Source organism: Sinocyclocheilus grahami, unplaced genomic scaffold, assembly GCF_001515645.1.
Source record: "Sinocyclocheilus grahami isolate Dianchi unplaced genomic scaffold, SAMN03320097.WGS_v1.1 scaffold202.1, whole genome shotgun sequence".
Taxonomy (NCBI): Eukaryota; Metazoa; Chordata; class Actinopteri; order Cypriniformes; family Cyprinidae; genus Sinocyclocheilus; species Sinocyclocheilus grahami.
The window spans coordinates 1,115,069-1,138,687 of record NW_015505381.1 but is presented as its reverse complement, the minus strand read 5'-3'; the positions used below and the strand labels follow the sequence as shown (position 1 = coordinate 1,138,687).

The window sequence follows — 23,619 nt, the reverse complement described above, 5'->3', positions numbered from 1 at the left end:
TAAAGCAGAACCGCAAGGAATTTCTGTAGGCTCACTGAAAGAAAGCGTTAATGTTCTCTCTCCTGCTGCAACCCCCCAAAGAAATCCTGCCTGCTCTTCCCATTCCGGACGGGGGTGGGATCTACATTTTAAACGTGCTCTGTAGATTTAATACCTGGCCAATGTCTTGACTGTTCACTCTATGCTTGAATAATAGCCTGGAGAGGTTACTACTCGCCTTAAAACACTGTTTGACTCTTTTAATAGGCTTTCTAAACCACTGCTGCGTCATTTTGTGGTAGTTTTGGATACCGTTGCTCTCTTCTACAGGAGAGACTGTTCCTGTGTCATTACCTGAGGTGAGTGAAGCACGCGTCTGATGTGTACAGGTGAGACACTTCTGTCGAGTCCACAATGGCCAACCCTGGAGAATTAGGAGGAAAATGCAGTGTTGCTTGAGATTTAATTGTTTCATTGACTAATTAAACAGTTTGTTTCACGACCTGGACAGTGACCTTCTAAAAAAAGAAACACATTTTGACGGGAAAAAAATTTAAAATAGCAGTCGTGAGACCGTTTAATGTAGTGAATGTGAGAAATGTGCTCAGCTGAGCATTTTTGGATTATTTTTAAACAATGTTTTTATGTTAAATGTTAACCTCAATAATAAAACAGACGCACTTTTCATTTAAATACTGCATAGTATAATATGCATGTTATATAAAATAATTTATTTATAATGCAATTATTTTTTTCGTTATAAAATTCATTTTGTTCTTCAAATAGGCTGTTTTTATCTAGGCAATTTTTGAGTATGATGACACTTTTTGGAATAAATGTCTGTCACGAGTTTTAATTAAAAATATACTTTATTTGATTAATATTTAATTCGTATGTGTAAACTATTTTAAAATGTTATGTGACCCGTGTTCAATATAAAGTGGCGTTGTTGTGGTCGCATCACATGGTCTTTTTTTTTCTACCCGCGAAAAGTGTATTTATTTAAAATACTGACATATTATTTCTGCTGTCTGTATATCGTGCACAGTATGTGAATTTTCTGTATCCATTAAATATTATAGTGTGTGATTTACTATCAAAGCATATTGTGGAAAAATGTCTCCCACAATGCAGTTCTCCTAAATTGGCCTTCCATTTTCAAGTGGAAGCTATGTCAGCTACCATTTTGAATAAATATATATATATACTATATGCTAAATATTTGTTCAGAAAGCAAAAATGCAATCTAGAAAAAGTTTAATTTAATTGCAACATTTTTTAATTTTGGGATGATGATCAAATGGCTAATTTAATCATGGAGCATCAATGCAGCATATACTAATTTTGAAAATGATTCATGAAATGATTCCAGAGCAATTCTTATAAAAACTATATTTTATTCTTCTGAATGTTCTATTAAAGCATCTGTGACAGTGCACAGTATATACTGTGCAGTCAGTAGGCCTAGTTAGTATTCCCTTCTAGACACAGCAAAGACTTGAACTAAACTAAATATAGATCAGCATGTAACAGACTGTCTGTGTCTCAAAACCTAGTGAGCCGCCAACCTAAACAGCATATTTGGGCATCATGCTTTCCGCAGTGCTATCTAGATAGGCAGCTCACCATGTTTTGGGGACACAGCCACATGCTTTAGGTGCGCAGTGGTTGGCTGGAGGCAAAATGCTATTAGTAGTAAAGCATCACATCTGCTTTCAATCCCACTTTAACAAGAAGCTGCTGTTAGTTCATCTAACTGTGCTCGGAAGCTGTCAGTCAATCGGTTGGTCTGTCTGTGCCCCATGTCAAGCTGAGAGAAATGTTTACCCCATGGAGATCCCTTTGGGTGAGAGCTGCAATCCGGGAAGCTTTTGTCTTTTTTTTTCCAGTCAAAAAATGATAATTTTTTCCCCCTTAATTGTTAAAGCTCAGAGATTGATGAAACCCATGATGAATAAGGTCATATTTTATCCCAAAGCCAAAAAATATATATATAATTTGTTTAAAGAATATTAAGCTTATCTAGTATTTGTTAATTATTTTAGTATTACTTTATTAGCCCCTTGCATTTCATGCTAATTAATACTATGTTCTTTAAACTGTAAATTTAGTTTTTGTTGTCCTGCCTTTAAATTATGCTGATATATGATTTATGCTGAGAATCAGATAGTTGTTTTAATGCTTTATACTAATGATAATTCGTTTTTTTAATAAATATCTACAAATATTATATAATATAAATGACAAATACATATTCTTTTATTTTACTTGTTTTATTTTTAACTGTTTAATTGTCAGCTAAATGTTGGAATATTGCACATTTTAGATTTTATATTTAAGAATCCCCAGCATTGTTAATGTGGTTCTCTTTTATTAATTTTATTTATTTTTAATAAATTAAAAACAAATATGATATAATTATATAAATTACATAATATAAACAAATACATATTTTATTTATTTTATGATTAACTTAAATTGTCAGGAAAGTGATAGCATACTGCAAATCATAAATATCAAAATAGACTTTCTAATGCAAAATATAATTTGTTTTCATTTAATTTATATCTTAAAATAATGACCACCATTAAATAGTTCTTTTATTTATTTTTCATTCAATCTCAATAATTAAAATACATAATTAATATAATATAAATAAAAAGTAAAGGTTTTTTTTGTTTAAAGAATGCTCACCATTGTTAAAATGGTTATCTTTGATTTTTGATTTTTTTTTAATTAATAAATACAATATTATGTAATAAATATTCATATTAATTCATAGTATACATTTAATATATTTAGTTTGAAAAAATGCCCACCATTGTTAACATAGTCCTCTTTTATTAGTTTTATAAATTGTAATAATGTAAAATGTAAATTGAAATAATGTAAAATGTAATTAAAAAACATATTATATTATAAATATGATATAATATGAATAAAAAATACATAAATTTCATTTACTTAAAACACTGGCCACCATTGTTACCATATTTGTCGCACTGACCTGTTTCTCTGTCTCCTTTCCTTTGGTCCTGCATGGCGTTCAGGTGTACAACAGCCACTTTGAAATCTTCATAAACTCTTCTATAGTGCCAGACACTCCACTGCTGTTCATGCCAACTAGTTTTACTTTATTCCGTCCTTTCGCAATAGTGTAACTGTCAGAGTCCTGTTGTAAGAGGACTTCTCCATCTCCATTTCTAATAACTGTGTTATCAGCCTCATAGGAGTATTTGTACATCTATATGTGTGTTTGTTTTCAGAGATAGTCACCTGTACTCAGGTGCTGAATTCTCACGCCTCCCTCCACGTGGCAAGCAGTTGAACACAGAATGAGGTGTAAAGTCCAAATAGAAATGAATGTGGGTGACATTTAGTGCAGATGTTGATTATTTTGTGGGAGTAAAACGTGGACACGTGGGCTTTTAAGTTACGACCTTGAATAACAAGCAAACAGGAATCATGGTTGATGAGGATAAGTGATTTTACACAAGTTGGTAGTGATGTGGTCACATGGAATTTGCATTATTTCCAGATGCAGGACCTGAAATTGTGAAATATGGAGGGTGTGTGTTCATTAAATCAGCAAACACATTTACAAGGGGCTGCATGTTCTTCAAAGCCAGTTGAATGGAAACAATTTATCAGTAAAATATCAGTACATACAAATGGATTGGAATAACAGCACCTCTTTGTATGCCTGCTAGACGTGCTCCATAATATAGTGCAGTTAAATATGACATTGGCTGCCATCCAAAAGCCAGTAATGATGCTATATTCTCTTAAACATACCTCTTAAATCTTCTGAATCTGCTTATATGATGAGTGTGACCATACAGTGCTGAAATAATCAAAGCCGAGTTAATGGCCTCGGCAGCTCGTACGCACACACTCAAAGCCTAATGTACACATATAGCACAGAGGATTCATTGTATTAGCACACAAGGGACTGAAGTCTGCCGTTAACCTGGATGCCACTGAAACCGACAGTCGTGTGCAGAGTCTTTATCAAGGCTGAGAGAAACCACAAACCAGTCCTGGACTCCTGGTCATAGAGGTCATGTTGCTCATGCTGAGAGAAGTAGAGTAGTATAGAGGGATGCATGTGTGATATCTTTTCTTTTTTCATTTTTGAATTTGAAAGAGGTTAATTCACCCTGAAAATAACATTCTGTGGTTATTTACTTACGTTATATTGTAAAGGGGTCATATGATGCTTTTTTAAAGATCATTATTTTGTGTATTTGGTGTAACAGAACACCATTTCATGTAACACTCCAAAGAGAAAGGAAAACTTGAAATCGCATCATATGACACCTTTAAATCAGTTTGATTTTAATCTTCCAGATTGAGCAAAAATGAAACCTCCTAGTCCTTTGAAGCCATACTATGGACCAAAATGATTACATTTTGCCCTGTAGAAGATCTTGTAGAAGATTTGTGAATACTCTTATGTTAACAATTGAGAGTATTCACCTCAAAAGTGTAATGTACTGTTGAAAAAGTTTGGGGTCGGTATGATTTTTTCCCCTATGTTTTTATTGTCTCTTATGCTCACCAATGCTACATTTATTTGGTCAAACTTACAGTAAAAATGGCAAAATTGTGAAATATTATTAATACTGTTTTCTATTTTAATATATTTTTAAATTGTAATTTATTCATGTAATGCAAAGCTGAATTTTCAGCATAATTACTCCAGTCTTCGGTGTCACATGATCCTCCAGAAATCATTTCAATGTTTAAAACCAGTTTTGCTGCTTAATGTTTATAGAAACTCTGAATTGTTTGAAATTAAATATTTTGTAGCATTATACTGTAAATGCAATTACTGTCATTTTTATTCAATTTAATATGTCACTGCTGAATAAGTTTCAATTTCTTTAAAAAAAAAAATCTTAATGACCCCAAACTTTTGGCCTTAAAAAGGGATTTGAGAGCTATGTCCAAAAAAAAGTATATTCATTGCATTAAGCTTTCATATGACTTCAGAAGTTGCAAATGTATATTTGCAATATAGTGCATGTTGTATAGACAACCTTTATGGTACTTTACATGGTGTTGATTGACATGAGGGTAGATAAAAGATGACAGATATTCATTTTTGGGTTAATTATTCCCGCAAGCATATCAGCTTCAACTGCAATGTGTGTACAGCTGAAATGCTGTTTTTAATTGAATAGTGAATAGAAAAGCAGTAATCTGTCAGGCTGTTTATCTGCCGAATTCAAAGACAACAATTCATGCCAAACCATGACACACTCCTCCATTCTGTGGCCTACTGATAGTGATAACCCTTATCAGGCCTTTGGAGAAGCAAATCCCTTTTTGAAAGCCAAAGTGACTGACAGCACGCCGTTTACAACGCCAACGTCCCAGACGCTGTTGTTTTCCAGCTATTACTTCACACAGCGTTTGAACTCAGTGCCTATGGTGATGTGATCGGCCCAAAAGTCTATTTACTCTTCCATGTTAATGGCCTGTTTAGAACTGCTGCTGTGGACCATCTGTTTGGTGTCGCGTTTTATTGCGAGCTCAGACTGGAATGTATGGCTGCTTTTAAAGCACAAATTTCCCTTGACCTGCAATTTTTCTCTTTCTTTCTTTTCTCCACCTACAGCCAGTGGGATTTTTGCAGTAAGATTGGGCCTTTGTCAACGAAACATGACACGTGCGTTGGTGTACGTCGGTGTACTAATAGGCATAATAGCTGCGACGGAAGCAAGACCTAAATCAGGTTGGTTAAACCGCCGTCATAACACTTAAAAATCAATCTTGGCAGTAAGTTTTACATGCAAAACTAAAACAAAATATAAGCATGAACGGCATAGGTCCAATATGCAAATTGTCTTTATAATTTGAATATTAGGTTTCTAAATGTCTCTTGAATGGTTTCCTGCTCTTGGCAGCCAATAATTAACCACACAAAGCACATAGTAATAACATCATGTTTGTCCTCACAGAGTTGGTGAACTTCTATTTTAATATGTTCTGAGTAAATTTTTCTTTTAATTTGGGTAATTTTGTTCATGGTTACCCATCTTCCAAGTTTGGACCCAAATGGGGTTTGATTAGATGGCATTGGATGCATTTTCTCCTCCCTCTTAAAAAAAAAATGTAAACGTATAGGCTTTGCTATCTAAATTATGCATGATATCGTTTTTTTGCATTTTGCTTCTGTAACCCTATCAGAACAGATCTGCAGACATTTTTTTTGTATAATACCAATAAATGCATTCAAAATAGGCCAAACTGCCCACTTCATTGAGACTTGAGTGGTCTGTTTTTAAACTGTAGCTTCCATGTCTGTTTATGACGTTTTCAAAACTTTTAAATTTCAGTAAAACATGGCCCTGATATTGGAAAACACTGTACACTCTTAAAAATAAAGGAGGTTCTACCATTGAAGAACCATTTTTGGTTTCCCAAAGAAACTTTAAGTAACAGTTCTTAAAAATTAACAATTTTTCCTTAGTGTAATTTTAATAATCTAAAAAAAACCTTTTCCATTATAAAGAACCTTTTATGCAATTGAAAGTTTCCATGGATGTTAAAGGTTCTCCAAAGAACCATCTATGCCAATAAAAAACATTTGTTTTGAGAAAACCATTATTTGGTTCCCAAAGGGCATTTCATTAAACATTTCTTAAAAGATCCATTTTTGTTTGAAGAGTAATTTAAACCTTTTTCTACAATAAAGAACCTTTTGTGTAATGTAAAGTTTCAATGGCTGTTAAAGGTTCTTTATGGAACCATTGATGGCAATAAATAACCCTAGTGTACTTATTTTCGTAAATCAGTATTGTCATTGTGTGTTTTTCCTTTTTTTCTTCCATTTTTTACAGCCGAACCGAAGTGTAAATCTGGCCCGGTCGACCTTGTGTTCATCATCGATGGCTCGCGCAGCGTTCGTGCCCATGAGTTTGAGACAATGCGCAAGTTCATGATAGACATCATCCATGAGCTGGACATTGGCCTGGAAGCTACAAGAGTTGGTGTGGTCCAATACTCCAGTCAAGTCCAGAACGTGTTCTCCCTCAAAGCCTTCAACAAGCCTGCTCAGATGGTCAAAGCCATTAACCAGATCATTCCATTGGCACAGGGCACCATGACTGGCCTGGCCATCCGCTATGCCATGAACGTAGCCTTCTCTGCTGAAGAAGGTGCCCGTCCCAACGTCCCCCACGTAGCGGTTATCGTGACAGACGGCCGTCCTCAGGACCGTGTGGCTGAAGTGGCAGCTGCTGCGAGGGAGTCTGGGCTTGAGATCTACGCCATTGGTGTCGCCAGGGCTGATATGACCTCACTGCGAGCTATGGCATCTCCACCGTTTGAGGATCACGTGTTCCTGGTGGAGAGCTTTGACCTCATTCACCAGTTTGGCCTTCAGTTCCAAGACAAGCTTTGTGGTAAAGTGTTTCTCCATTTGATATATGCTCCACATTAGAGAAAGGAACTAGTCATAAAAGTTGAACTTTTTAGGATTCTTTTCTAAAAGGTTCTAACCTCAAACCTCAACTCAAAGGTGTAATTTCTTCTTAGCAATAACAAAGGATGTACCCTAACATGCAAATATTTTAGGGTCTGTTAATATTGTTAACGATTTTGAAAAAGTCTCCTGTGCTCACCAAGGCTACATTTATTTGAGAAAAATCAAGTAAAATCAGTAATATTTCACAATATTACTGATTTTACTTGATTTTTCTCAAATAAGGAAAAAAAAAAAAAATTCTATTTGAATATATTTTAAAATATAAATTATTCCAAATTATGATGCAAAGCTGAATTTTCAGCATCATTACTGCAGTCATTACTCCAGTCTTCAGCATCACATGACCATTCAGAAATCATTCTAATATGCTGATTTAGTTAATTAAAAAATAAAAGAAAAATAAACTTTTTTATTATCAACAATGTTGAAAACAGTTGTGCTGCTTAATATTTTTATTTTCTAGGAATCTATGATGAATAGACAGTTCAAAAGAATAGCATTTTTTAAATAATCTTTTGCAACTTTATAAATATCTTTACTGTCACTTTTGAATGATCAATTTAATGATGAATTTAATGCATTAAATTATCCTATATACATTTTAAGATAAGTAATTCAAAAGGAAAATAAAATAATAAATAATAAATAATAAATAATAATAAAACTAATTAAAAAATAATCTTTATAAAAGATTGTATCTTAAATATAGGTAATTAATCACAATCTTAATTTTTATTATTTTGTCAACAACAATTGTATGCCATTTTATAGTTGAGTATCATCAGCATAACAGTGGAAACTAATCCAGTATTTTCTAATAATATTACCAAGGGGCAGCATGTATATTGAAAATAGCAGAGGACCTAGGACAGATCCTTGTGGCACTACATACTTTACTGGTGATAATTGAGATGACTCCCCGTTTAAAGCAATGTTAGCGAGATTAGCGGCAAACACACTGGTGAATGCTAACGGGCTATAAGCTAATAGCGGGAAAATCAAAATAAAACTAGTGATAACAAGGCACTTTGATTGTTTTTGTTGTAGAATACGATAGGGGATATATTCACACATTACAGAAACGAAAATGATGGTGTATAAAATTGATTTCAAGATAAAAAATAGACAATAAAGAATTAACTTGGAGCTCAAACTCAAAACACGCGGCAGCAGCAAATAGTCTATACATAAATCTTATGTTGACTAAGCACATGAATGCTGTTTCTTTTACATCCTGTGGACACAATGATTTAGCATTTCTTGCTTTCTCAGTACTCATGTGTAAATTGGATTTGCAGGGATGGACTTGTGTCTGGAGTCTGATCATGGCTGTGAGCACATCTGTGAGAGCTCGCCTGGCTCCTACCACTGTCTGTGTCTGCCTGGATACACGCTCGACGAGGACGGCAAGATCTGTACACGTGCGTAGCCTTGCAAATGACACATCATCATAGAAGTATGACACAATAATAATTCCAGCGGAGCTAAACAGGTGTGTGTTTGCTTTGCAGCCATTGATCTATGTGCTGAAGGGAAATATGATTGTGATCAGATCTGTATCGCTTCACCTGGGTCGTTCACATGTGACTGTAACACGGGATACATGCTCAACGATGACAAGAGAACCTGCACAAGTCAGTGACACACAAGTGATATCTGTGTAACAATTTAAGTGAAGTTTGAACTTCTATTTTTGTAGAATAACAGACAAAGGTTATGTTCGGAATAGCATACTACCATCCTATTCATACTATTTTAGCAATACGCATTATACGTAGTGAACACAGTATGCAAATGTTCTGTATGCATGGAATATTTAAACTGAGTTTGCTAAAATGTGCAGTATACAACATATTCTGTGCAGTATGCAGTAGTGTGTGTACACTATAGTATTCCATTTTGAACATAACCAAAGGAACTTACTGTTCTGCTAGTGTACAGCACAGTATATTGTGCCTCAGCACATAGTATGCTTGCTTGTACATTTAAACGCAAACGTAAAGATCCCGTGAAATTAGTTGATAAGCATTTTTCCCTCATGACATATTTTTCCATTGAATCCAGTTTTTATTTTAATGTTATTTAAATACTATTACAGTATTTATTAATATTTTGATTTAGCTTTAATTTTTATAATTTCTGTTTTCTTTAAATTTTAAATTTAAATTTTCTTCAATTTTTAGTAATTTTGTTATGTACTTTCATAATTTTTATTAGTTTTGTAAAATATTTTTATTTAGCTTTAATTTATATTTATTTTAGTTTTCTTATTTTTAGTACTTCAGCTTAATCTTATTTTAATTAACTTTAATTCACCAAACAAGTGATCCTACTTTATATTAAGTGGCCTTAACTACTATGTACTTACATTTGAAGGAATCATTTGGTACAATGCACTTATTGTGTACATACATGTTTTTACATTGTACTTATATTTAAAAAAATACACGTATGTAATTATATCTGTAATCAATTTCTGCAATTACTAAACTAAAACCCAGAAAGCTCCCGTCCTGATTTCAGGGGATCTTTAACACCTGATTTACTCACCTATAAATCTTCTCTCACTGTTCTCTGCCTGTTTCAGTGATCGATTACTGCTCATTTGGGAATGATAGCTGCGAGCATCAGTGTGTGAGTGTGCTCAATGGCTTTAATTGTCGCTGTAACGAAGGATACTCACTCAACGATGACCTGAAAACCTGCACAAGTTAGTGAGATCAATTCCATGCAACTTACAACGCTTTTTAAAATATAAAAAAGTATATGCTGTGTAGTATTGCAATGGAATTCCATTCAGCTTATACCATATGAATACAGAGCAGGTGATGTAAAACAAGCAGAAATAATAAATGTTTGCATAGTAGCTGTATGCAAGTATCGCCAAATGCAAACATTAATACACAGCAATGAATTTTGCATGTTTTACCATCACCAAAGTCTCATGCTTCTGTCTGCCTGTTCCAGTGATCGACTACTGTTCATTTGGGAATGATAGCTGTGAGCACGAGTGTGTGAGTGTGCTTCAGAGCTTTTATTGCCACTGCCATGAAGGATACACACTCAATGAGGATGAAACAACGTGCACAAGTTAGTGAGGCCCACAGATACACATACAATTCACATATGGAGGACTCACAAATACCCACAACACTACAAGCCTATAATTACATGCCAGACACAGACATTCTCCTAACTAACATTTTTCAAACACATGGAAGAGTTTCTAATGCAAAGACAAAATTCGCAATGTCATTACAGTTTCCTCTTGGCTGCATTATGCTGCTATAAAACACACTTGCGCTACTTATCTATTTCCTCCTGTGACCAGCTGGTTTATCTATTAAGCCACTGAACAAAAACTGTGTTTTAGTGTTTGAGCTTCTAGTTCTGTGCAGTTTTTATAGCAAATAGGAAAAACATATCCAAATAGTTGAGCGTTTATAAGCAGTATGGGGAAGCTGCTTCACATCGAGTGGCTTTTAGATTAGCAAGTCAGTTACCAATTCAAGAACAAGCTACTTTGTTAAATGCTGCAAGCTACTTGCAAAAAAATAGCTGTTAAGACTATTATTAGTAGTTATCTGGCACTAAACATTTGTAAGGAATACAGTATCTTAAAGGGGTCAAATGATGCGATTTCAATTTTTCCTTTCTCTTTGGAGTGTTACAAGCTCTTGGTGCATAAAGAAGATCTGTAAAGTTGCAAAGACTAAAGTCTCAAATCCAAAGAGATATTCTTTATAAAAGTTAAGTCAGCCACACCTACCTAAAATGGCTCGTTCTAACACGCCCCCACATGTCTACGTCACTATGTCGGAAGATTTGCATAACGCCGCCCAAATGTTCACGCAAAGAAAGAAGGCGTAACTTTTATTCTCACTGTAGTATTGCTGCTGCCGCCATATCCTGAAGACGCTGTGTTCTTCGTTGTGAAAGCGAAACTACTTTGTTTGGCCTTCCAAAAGAGGACGATATCCGCTTCGTCATGCCTAGAGCTGATCCGTGCTGGTCGCTGATGGAATACAACAGTATGGTGAGGGGCGTAACATTTCCGTCTCACGCTTGAGGTATTCGGCCAATCACAACGCACTGGATAGCTGGCCAATCACAGCACACCTCGCTTTTTCAGACCGATGAGATTTGTAAAAATCAACTCGTTTCAAAAAGGCGGGGCATAGAGGAGAAACAATAATGTACAGTATGTGGTTTTTTTTTTACTTTAAACCGCATAAACACATTTCATTACACCAAATACACAAAATAATGTTCTTTTTAGCAGCATCATATGACCCCTTAAAAAAAACTGTAATTTAGCCTTTTTACCATGTTGTACTGCTATTTGTTAGCACAAGTAACTTTTACTTATAATGCTTAGCAAGCTGCAGTTTCAAATTAATAAGAGTACTGTCCGCTACTCTTTATATATGCTACTAGCAAAAAGTAGCTAACTCAGTTAAAACTAATAGTAGTTATCTGGCGCAAAACCATTTGTAAGTAATGCCTTAAAAATCTGTGATTTAGCATTTTTCCATGCTACTCTGCTATTTGTTAGCACAAGTAGCATGTTTTTGTTACTGTAGCTTAGCAAGCGGCAGTAAATTACTGTACACAAGCTACTATTTGTTAGCTATGCTTCAAGCTACTCACAAAAAGTAGCTAGCTCACCTGTTAGTAGTAGTTATCTGGCACAAAACTGTGATTTAGCATTTTTCCTGATACACTACTGTTTGTTAGTAAAACTAGCTTGTTGCTGGAAAAATACACTGTTTTGAAGGTAGCTAAGCTACTGTCATGCTACTGAAAATGTAGTTAATTAATAGCATTGCTGACTTAACCTAGTTATTCTCTAGCACTGCTAAGCAGACTCATGCATATAGTTTTAGCAGCTTAAATGATCTGAAACAAGATAAACACAGCTTGTAGTTTACTTTGATGTGGTTTGCTCTTCCTGCTTGGCCAAAGCTTTTCTCTCACTGTTCTCTGCCTGTTTCAGTGATCGACTACTGCTCATTTGGGAATGATAGCTGCGAGCACGAGTGTGTGAGTGTGCTCAATGGCTTTAACTGCCGTTGTAACGATGGATACTCACTCAACGCTGACATGAAGACCTGCACAAGTTAGTGAAGTCCATCGTCAGTTTGTGCATTTACAGATTCAAAAGGAATTCCCTTAAAATCAAGTTTACTTCACATTTTTCTCAATTGTTTACCATCAGAACTGGGTCCATCCATGCTAAATTGTTAAGATGCTAGTTTGAATATCAACAGATGTGGATCCTATTGGGTTTAATAGTATAATATCCTTCCTCTCGTTGCTCTCTGTTCTCTCTCAAAGCACTGAAAGCTCTGTAAGGGATTTCAGATGTTTGTCCACAGTTGGGAATTGGGATTGGGAATTAGGCCACACAGCCTCTCTTAGAAAACCGCATCCTTTTGTTTTTCCCTACAAAACAGCACATAAATGTCTCAATCAGAGCATGTGATGGCCAAAACAAGTTCTTAACCTTAAGCATGGAGAATAATTGAGAAACTATTGGAAGGAGACTTGATTTAAAGTATCTAAACGCTGTAGCACAAAGGTTATATATAACAATTAATTGGAATATTTGTCATATTTGAATTATGATCCATCTAATCCATATTTAGTGATTGATTACTGCTCATTTGGGAATGATAGCTGTGAGCACCAGTGCGTGAGTGTCCTGAAAGGCTTTCACTGCGTTTGTAATGATGGATACACACTCAACGATGACAAGAAGACCTGTACAAGTTAGTGACGGGAGAACATCCTTTTGCTTACAATCAATTTGCACATTCCTAAAAATCAATTTCACTGCTATTTTCTCAATTGTTTACCATCAATATTTAGGGCCATCGATTGCTAAGCTGGTAAGAGATTTTCAGAGAGATGGAGTGTTTCCAGTTTTAACACTTTGTGCGTTCAAGGCAATTTGGAAAGACTGTATTTAGAAGACACCAACATCACCACACAATTGTAATTTTGAGTGGGAAATTTTCTAAGTTTTGTTGTAGTGAGAAAACATGTCAGCCACAATGGAGCAACTATATCAATGTTAAATTTTTCAAAACTACAATACAACTATACACAAAAAGCCCTACTGTCATATTAATGGTAGACGATTGAGAAAATGTTGGGAAGAATTTGGAAGAAGCAAAGAAACTTTACTTTAAAACACCCAAATTTTAGGAATTAATGAAATACTATATTCGGTACAACATGTCATATCTTTGAATTCTAATACATCTAATTCATATTTAGTGATCGATTACTGTTCATTTGGGAATGATAGCTGCGAGCACAAGTGTGTGAGTATCCTGAAAGGCTTTCACTGCCTCTGTAATGATGGATACACACTCAACGATGACAAGAAGACCTGCACAAGTTAGTAAAGGCTTACAATCAATTTATGCATTAACTTAAATGTAATTTCTCTGCTTTTTCCTCAGTTGTTTAGTATCAATATTTGGGTCATCCATTGCTAAACTTATAACAACTTTTCTAAATGGTGGAGTGTTTCCAGTCTTTAAGGGTTTCTGAATTTAACTCCAACAGACTTGGGGCCCAGTAAGAGCTGTGGTTTTATTTTCAATGGCCAAAGACAAGTTCTCCTCCATATTCATAAACAATAACTGAGAAAATTTGAGAACTACAGACAGTATATAAAAGAAAAATGTTTATCCTGTTTGGTCATGTTCTTTAAATCCATCTAATCCATATTTAGTGATTGATTACTGCTCATTTGGGAACGATAGCTGCGAGCACCAGTGTGAGAGTATCCTGAAAGGCTTTCACTGCATTTGTAATGATGGATACTCACTCAATGATGACATGAAGACCTGTACAAGTTAGTGAAGGCCAGATGTTAAAACTATACACCTACACACATCGGAGTATCCATAACCCCAATTTGATACTTAAAGGGGTCATATGATGCGATTTCAATTTTTCCTTTCTCTTTGGAGTGTTACAAGCTTTTGGTGCATAAAGAAGATCTGTAAAGTTGCAAAGACTAAAGTCCCAAATCCAAAGAGATATTCTTTATAAAAGTTAAGAGTCAACCACGCATACCTAAAACGTCTGGTTCTAACACGGCCCCACATGTCTACGTCATGATGTGGGAAAAGAGGCATAACGCCGCCCAAAAGTTCACGCAAAGAAAGAAGGCGTAACTTTTATTCTCGCTGTAGTATTGTTGCTGCCGCCGCTGCCATGTCGTGAAGGCGCGGTGTGTTTCATTGTGAAAGTGAAACTAGTTTGTTTGGCCTTCCAAAAGAGGACGATATCCGCTTCGTCAGGCCTAGAGCTGATCCGTGCTGGTCGCTGAGGAAATACATCACCTTCGCTGTGGATCGCTGGATCGGCTGTCACCGTGGACGAAGCGGAGTCCAGCCCGGGGTCGTCACATGTGGTTGCCGCAAGCCCGCCCGCCGCCGCTTACTCAAGCCGGCATCTGCTCACTCTAGGCCGCCTTGTGTCACACTGTGTTTCGTTGTGAAAGCGAAACTACTTTGTTTGGCCTCCACTGATGATTCAAACTGAGTTTTGAGCAGTGTAGAGCAGTGCTAGTTGTTTGTCGTTTCTCAGATCACAAATGCAGACATGGTTTTATGTTTACTCGGCGCGATGCAATGCAACGAGTAAAAAGACAGTATAAGTCATTATAATCCGTAATTACGTCCACACTGGATGCAACAAATGCCTCCTTTATAATGGGTTTTAATGTTTTTGTCTCGTCGCTCCAGCCGGGACAAGACATCACAATATGGCAAGGGGCGTAACATTTCCGTCACATGCTTGAGGTATTCGGCCAATCACAATGCACTGGATAGCTGGCCAATCAGAGCACACCTCGCTTTTCAGACCGATGAGCTTTGTAAAAATCTACGCGTTTCAGAAAGGCGGGGCATAGAGGAGAAACAATAATGTACAGTATGTGGAAAATAATGTGTTTTTTAACCTTAAACCGCATAAACACATTGCATTACACCAAATACACAAAATAATGTTCTTTTTAGCAGCATCATATGACCCCTTTAAGTACAAAAGCAAAGTATTCAATATCCTTTATGAATCCATGCTTAACTAAAAAAACATCCATAAAATCTCAGTAGAGAAATAAACATAATAGCATTTTTACAAGTTTCCTTTCTATGCTTCTTCCTCTTACAAAACATTTTTCTCTTTGCCAACTACTTTGGCTGCTCGTCTTACTCCAAATTTTGAGCTTCTCTGCTTCTTTCTGCCTGTTCCAGTGATCGACTACTGCTCATTTGGGAATGATAGCTGCGAGCACAAGTGTGTGAGTGTGCTCAATGGCTTTAACTGCCGTTGTAATGAAGGATACTCACTCAATGATGACCTGAAGACCTGCACAAGTTAGTGAGGGCGACATGTCAAACTCCACACATATGTACTATTATGCACACCTTGCTTTTGTTAGCTTTTGTGAAAGCCCATTTCCGCTTCAGAGTAAAAAATTAAATGGATAAATTGAGGTATACACTACCGTTCAAAATATTTTTTTTTTTTGAAAGATGATACTTTTATTCAGCAAGGATGCATTAAATTGATCCAAAGTGATAGTTAAGGCATTTATAAAATTTCTATTTTAGATGTTCCTTTGAACTTTCTATCCACCAAAGAATCTTAAAAATATATCAGTTTCCACAAAAATATGAATCAGCAACATTAATAATAATCTGAAATGTTTCTTGAGCAGCAAATCAACATATTGGAATGATTTCTGAAGGATCACGTAAAGATTGGAGTAATGATGCTAAAAATTCAGCTTTGATCACCGGAATAAATCACATTTTAAAATATATTCAAATCAAAAACAGTTCATTTAAATTGTAATAACATTTCATATAATTACAGTTTTTACTATATTTTTGATCTAATAAATGCAGTCTTGGTGAGCATGAGTGACTTCTTCCAAAAACATAAAAAAATATTACCAACCACAAACTTTTGAACATAATCCTACATTTGAAATAAATAAGATCAAAATTGGGAGATTTAAAGTCGCACTTGTGAAAATTAAAGTCATAAAGGTATTATTACTTATATTATTTTTTATTTTGTGAGACAGCAATTGACTTCCACAAGTTTTGCTGGTCAACAGCATCCAGCATCAAACCAGTACTAACAGCAAGGACAAAACATACAAAAATATCACAAGGGCAATAAAACAACCACAAAATAAACACATCTGTTACATTATGAACTCTACATCCTATCCCTTTTGGACCAGCTGGTTTAACCATTAACTACTTCCTAAGCGTTTCACGTCAAAATAAGGACAGTACCTTAAGGGTGCTTGTCTCTCCATAATTTGAGACACAACTTGTGAACTGTTTTCACTGTTTTCTGCTTTTCTAAAGTGTGTTTCCTGCTATTCTCTGCCTGTTCCAGTGATCGATTACTGTTCATTTGGGAATGATAGCTGTGAGCATGAGTGTGTGAGTGTCCTGAAAGGCTTTCACTGCCGTTGTAAAGATGGATACACTCTCAGTGACGACAAGAAGACCTGCACAAGTTAGTGAGAGTAACTGATCGACACACATACTGTTCCAGATCCATACACACAACGCTAATCATGCTTGCTTACTCTGTTTGACTTGGCATCAGGCTCTTTAAATTATTCAGCTCTTATAATGTTGTTTATTAATTGTTGTAATTTTCTTAAAATGGACAGTTACCTTATGCTCTTCTAAAACCTTAGTTTTAAGAGAACCTATATGTTGTTGGTTGATCTTGCATGTCTTGTGTTCGGGTCAAAATTGATGTGTTCATGGATGATTTTGGAGTCATTTCAATTATGAGTTTGAAATTTAACCTGTTCAGAATAGTTAACATGTCATATTTAATCAATTTTTGAAGCAGTATATAGGAGGTTTTGCACCATTTATTCACTAAAACACTATTGCCTTTGTTTTTGTCTCTTAGTGATTGATTACTGTTCATTTGGGAATCACAGCTGTGATCATCACTGTGTTAGTGTGCTCAATGGCTTCTACTGTCGCTGCAACGTGGGATACACTCTTCAGGAGGATGGAAAGACCTGCCAGTGTATGTGTGAAGCTTATATGTATGAATGAAATGATATAGCAGAAATAAGTTTCATTCACATTTTTTGGAATTTTATTTTATAAAGCTTACAAACAGATGCTTGTAGTGCATTACCATTCAAGAGTTTAGGGTTAAATGTTTTTGAAATATTTTTTTTTTTTGCTCACCAAGGCTGCATTTATTTGATCCAAAATACAACAAAAACTGTGATATTGTGAAATATTTTTTACAACTTAAAATAAATGTTTTCTATTTGAATATATTTTAAAATCTGATTTATTCCTGTGATGCAAAGCTGAATTTTCAGAATCGTTCCTCCAGTCTTCAGTGTCACATGATCCTTCAGAAATCATTCTAATATGCATAATATAATATTATTATGAAGTTGAAAATATTTTACTTTATATTTATATTTTCTTTACTGTCACTGTTGATCAACTTAATGCATCCTTGCTGAAGAAAAGTATTCATTTTCATTATGTAAATGACGTTCCTTTTCTGACTTACCTCATAAATCCCTTTCATGTTTGTTTTCATTGTGGTTTATGACATGCTCTTCATGTTTTGGTCTTCTGCAGCGGATAACTTGTGTAACACAGTGGAACATGGTTGTGAATACCAGTGTGTGAGCACTCCGGGATCATACCACTGCATTTGTCCTGAGGGCCATGTGCTACAGGACGACGGCAAGAGCTGCGGAAGTAATGCACGCTTTCATTCAGACGGCCCTTATTACAGCTGAGATTATCCAAAACTTTTGTTTTAAAAGGGGAAATGCCTAAACCTGAATTCCTAAAGCTGCAAACTATAGATTGGTGTCTTCATAAACTGCATGCATTCTGTTGCTAGAGGTGAAGTGTGCAATTTTTTCAGTGTTAAAATACTTTGTTATATCTCAGTTTAACATTCAGAGACGTCTACATGTTAGCTGTACTATTGCTCATATACATTTTTTCTAAACCCCCAAGGCTAAATATAAAAGAAGTATTTTTTTTTGCACAGGAAAGCAAATATGAAAATGGAACTTATTTTTATAGCTGTTTTGTGGCCCAAATTAGACACTTCGTCTTTGAAAATAAAAAAAATGACCCACCTTCTCTGCTGTTTGTTCATTTCTCTTGCCCTCTCTAAGCCTGTCGATCCTCCAACATCGACCTGGTCCTCCTCATCGACGGTTCCAAGAGCGTGCGGCCGCAGAACTTTGAGCTTGTCAAGCAGTTTGTTAACCAGGTGGTGGATCAGCTGGACGTCTCCCCTAAAGGAACACGTGTGGGTCTCGTCCAGTACTCAAGCCGAGTGCGGACAGAGTTTCCGCTCAGCATGTATCAGACAAAAGAAGAGATCAAAAAGGCTGTGATGAATGTGGAATACATGGAGAAGGGGACCATGACAGGCTTGGCTCTTAAACACATGGTGGAGAATAGCTTCTCTGAGGCTGATGGAGCCCGTCCTGCTGAGAAGAACATCCCACGGGTCGGCCTGGTCTTCACCGACGGGCGATCGCAGGATGATATTCAGGAGTGGGCCAAGAAGGCCAAGGATGCTGGTATTGTTACTTAAGGGCTGAAAATATAAGTGGTATTCAAAATAAAAGTGGCACTCAAATTGTGGTATAAATTGCTTTAAAATAAACACGTTTCTTTAATTTTGCAAAATTTTTAAAAATGTATCAAATAAATAAATAAATTTAGCCTAGTCTAGCTTTTGAACATTATTTTTATTTTTATTTTGTATTATTATTTTTATTTTTACATTATTATTATTGCTAGAAAAGATTGAAAGAAATTAAATCAGTTTTTTAAATATAATCTAATATGTCCCAAACTGTCCAAAATTGCAAACCTGAATCAATAGATAAAATAAATAAATAAAATAAAAATATATATTTACAGTTTTAAAAATCTGCATTTGTAGACAAGTTGTAATCTAAGAAAAAAAATCTTTGTAATATAAATAAATTTTTCACGTAGTTTTTATTGTAAATATTTTATTCAGTTTCATATTTTTAAATGTATTTATTTATTGCATTTTTTATTTAAAACATTGTTAAAATATTTATAAAATAAAACAATAGTTTATTGCCAGAAAATGTTGAAAAAGCTCAAATAGATTGTTAATCCCAAATTTCCCAAACATCCAACATTTTCCAAAAATGGCAAACCTCTTGTAAAATGAATAGCTAGTTAAGCATCTTCTCACTGAGCTTTTTACTGAAAAAGAAAAAAGTGCTTATTTTTATGACCCATTGTTTGATGTGTGTCTTGCATGTTGCAGGTATCACCATGTATGCTGTTGGTGTGGGTAAAGCCGTGGAGGATGAGCTGAGAGAGATTGCCTCTGAGCCCATGGAAAAACACTTCTTCTACACCGCCGACTTCACTGCCATCAGCCAGATCGCTGACAACCTCAAACTCAATGTCTGTGCAGGTGCGTTTGAAAGACTGAGAACACATATACCATACCTGAATCATCTGTTAGATGGCACACAGTATTTTGTTCAACAGCGCCATCTACAGCCTGAGGTAAACACACGCATGCAATGTTCACATAAGGAGGTGACAACGAAAGGAATATATAGCCTGTATAGAATTTAAGGAAATTATTGATAATGAATATACTGAACATTTCTTTCATTCTCACATTTAATGCCTAATTTTTCAGCTGAGAGTCAAGGAGAGATCGAGGTTAAGGACCCCTGCGCTTGTGAAAGTCTTGTGGAGTTCCAGCAGGTTACGATGTCCACCCTAGACCAGCTCAACCAGAAACATATCCTTTATATATTCATCAGTACAGATCCTTTAAACAACGTGCTTTCTTTTCAGCACATGCAACTACACCATGCAGCATTGCAGCGTAACTCATCCAGACTCCAAACTTTCTCCGGTATAACCTGAGAGTTAACGCATTATTACAACAAGCTAAGGGGTTTAACAGAAGCCCCTCTGTACAGAAAGAGCCCACATTGTGTCCGTTGGTCTGATCTGTTCCAGACTGGCCCCTCTGGTTTGGCTCCTCACATAAACCTCTGTGACCCACATGCTTCAATGGCTCTTTGTTTCAGATCTCTCACTCAGCATCATTCATCAAAGCTCAAAAGAGCCCTTGTCCCGCATCTGAGGCCAGAAACAGATGTTTCTGAACTACTAGATGCAGATGCACGTCTCCACTGGATCCTTTTAACTAGAATTTGATGATTCTGATTACAAAGGAAGGATGTTGCTTCTTGGCTCTCATCATAGTTTAAGAACAGATCTTGCTGATGGGAATCATTTACAGTTGGATCTAGTGGTTAGAGTGCATTGCTGAGATACTTTGAGCTCATTTGTGACCCTGGACCACAAAACCAGTCATAAGGGTCAATTTTTCGAAATTGAGTTGAATAAAGCTGAATAAATAAGCTTTCCATTGATGTATGGTTTGTTATGATAGGACAATATTTGTACAACTATTTGAAAATCTGGAATCTGAGGGTGCAACAAAATCTAAATATTGAGAAAATCGGCTTTAAAGTTGTCCAAATGAAGATCTTAGCAATACATATTACTAATTAAAAATTAAGTTTTAATATATTTACATAAGGAAATTGACAAAATATCTTCATGGAACATGATCTTTACTTAATATCCTAATGATTTTTGGTATAAAGGAAAAATCTATAATTTTGACCCATACAATGTATTTTTGGCTATTGCTACAAATATACCCCAGCGACTTAAGACTGCTTTTGTGCTCCAGGGTCACATTTGTTAAAGCGATGCCATTCTCAATCCAATTCCCACTTGATTTTCTTATCAGAGAGGCCAAAAAGCCATGTCATTTACTGTTTTTGGTGTGTAAATATGTAAATCAGCGCTGCGGTGATTATGCATTTTTGTAGGCCATCCCAGAAGTTAGCATTACTCTGGTCCAAGTAGGATTTTTCCATTGGCTTTTGGATTATTGCGGAAAATAAGCTGTGTGGCCAACAAAAGTGTGATTCTTGCACATGTTGTTTTTCATGATAATCTCCACAAATGAACACAACTTTTATGAATTTGGGAGCCTAAATGCAATCGGCAGAAGTACAAAGCTAAGCGTAGGCTATTAACAAACTACGCCACGTCACACAACTTCAACGCCACCATCTGAGCAACTCTTTCAGTCTTGATACAAAAAAGTTTTTCCCTGAAAGTTTGGGTTAGAATAGTGTGAAAGAGTGCAGTTATAAACAAAACAAGGCTGTGAGAAAATGAGTTTACCCCATACACTAATGTAATATATGTACATATATTAAATTTCCATATATGTAATAAGTTTTCATTTGAAATAAAACTTATTTTCTATTGGAAATTGGAACAATTTCATATATGCTATATCTAGCGCATACAAATATGTCTGTGTAATACATTTTTGGACATATACATCATGTACATGATAAAACTCGTCAATACATGTTGATATTACATAAGTAATAGACATGAAATTTAAAAATGGATTACAAAAACATACAAACTGACAGATATTTTGTATATACTGTATATTGTTTTATTAAAATTGTGTATATAAAATATATATATTGTTAGCATATATGGTTGCTACATATAATAGCATAAAAATCATATATACTGTAGATATTGCTGATTTCATATATGTGAACCTGGCATAAGTAGCACGGGTATATTTGTAGCAATAGCCAAAAATACATTGTATGGATCAAAATTATAAAAAAAAATGTATGCCAAAAATCATTAGGATTTTAAGTAAAGATCATGTTCCATGAAGATATTTTATAAATTTCCTACCGTAAATATATCAAAACTTTATTTTTGATTAGTAATATGCTTTTAACTTAATTTGGACAACTTTAAATGCGATTTTTCTCAATATACTTTTTTTTTTTGCACCCTCAGATTTCAGATTTTCAAATAGGTGTATCTCGGCCAAATATTGTCCTATCCTAACAAACCATACATCAATGGAAAGCTTATTTATTCATTTTCGAAAAATTTACACTTATGACTGGTTTTGTGGTCCAGGGTCACATATAATCATATATAGATATTATTAACATATTCAAGTTTATTTATTTATTTGTTTAGCGCTTTTCACGATGCAAATGAAAATGAAAGATTCTACATTATATTTAGTCATAAAATGATGTGTTCAACCCAAGCATATGTACATGTACACATTTTACTATGGGGATTTTATGTATGTTATCAAATTAAATCTTCATCTACCCATCAGAGAATGTACATGTATGAATGTGAAAATGATATATCACCTTATAGGTAACATATATGACAATATCACTCTTGATATAGGGCAATATACGTCATATAGGTCATATATTACATTTCTGTATGGGCCTATTTGATGTGATGGCTTAATGTCCACAACAACCTCTGTAGTCCCATTTAGCCACTTGTTTGGAACCATCTCGTTCAAAACCACAAGGGTATTACTGACATATTTTATGTCATAGAAAAACATGAACATATCTTGTGCTTGACCTTATTTTAGGAATTTGACCAAAAACCCATTTTAAAAAAAACCCTAAGTGTGGCTGATTGATCATTTTTTATAGTATATTTCCTTAACTGTGTTTCACTGTCAGCTATGACAAAGCGATTGGAAGTTCTAGAGAGCCAGCTGCTCACAAGAAAATGAGAGAGCGCTTCACACAACAGCGCAGATGAGGACGGGGCCCGCTGGGTGTGAAGGGTCCCACTGTCACAAGATCTACAGGTGTAGACGCCTGAGGCATGAGGCCCACTATTTCCGGTGCCATTTTTGAACATGGCTGATATTGTTCCCTATTTATACATGATCTGTATTGTATGATTTATAGAGAGGTATGTATTTATGGCAAATGTGATATTAGCTTTTATACACTAAAAAGGGAAATTAAGTGTTTGGTACCACTCTGAAATATTGTCATCTTTATTATTATTTGCATAATTTTTGGCACCAAATTTATGCACAATGTGTGACCATGGATCTGTAAAACCTTTACATTTAGTCAATTAGCAGACACTTTTATCCAAAGCGACTTACAAATGAGGACAATG

At 35.3% G+C, this 23,619-nt stretch overlaps 1 protein-coding gene across 1 annotated transcript; it reads left to right on the top strand.

The window, feature by feature from the left end:
• Positions 1 to 115: 115 nt before the first annotated feature.
• On the top strand, positions 116 to 23,619 carry matn4 (matrilin 4). The gene is made up of 19 exons (XM_016285869.1): positions 116 to 338; positions 5,603 to 5,719; positions 6,828 to 7,391; positions 8,773 to 8,895; positions 8,986 to 9,108; positions 10,062 to 10,184; positions 10,442 to 10,564; positions 12,471 to 12,593; positions 13,123 to 13,245; positions 13,757 to 13,879; positions 14,220 to 14,342; positions 15,751 to 15,873; positions 16,913 to 17,035; positions 17,447 to 17,569; positions 18,148 to 18,270; positions 18,702 to 19,115; positions 19,844 to 19,996; positions 20,231 to 20,335; positions 23,160 to 23,619. Exons 2-19 carry the CDS (start codon positions 5,647 to 5,649, stop codon positions 23,216 to 23,218), a joined length of 2,844 nt encoding a protein of 947 aa, XP_016141355.1. The 5' UTR covers positions 116 to 338; positions 5,603 to 5,646; the 3' UTR covers positions 23,219 to 23,619.

Bases quoted from the DNA above. Each gene is read 5' to 3' on its own strand.
- matn4 (XM_016285869.1), top strand. From the start codon at position 5,647: ATGACACGTGCGTTGGTGTACGTCGGTGTACTAATAGGCATAATAGCT. The intron at 8,896-8,985 runs GTGCGTAGCCTT...TTTGCTTTGCAG, and splicing joins GGACGGCAAGATCTGTACAC to CCATTGATCTATGTGCTGAA. The intron at 12,594-13,122 runs GTTAGTGAAGTC...ATCCATATTTAG, and splicing joins TGACATGAAGACCTGCACAA to TGATTGATTACTGCTCATTT.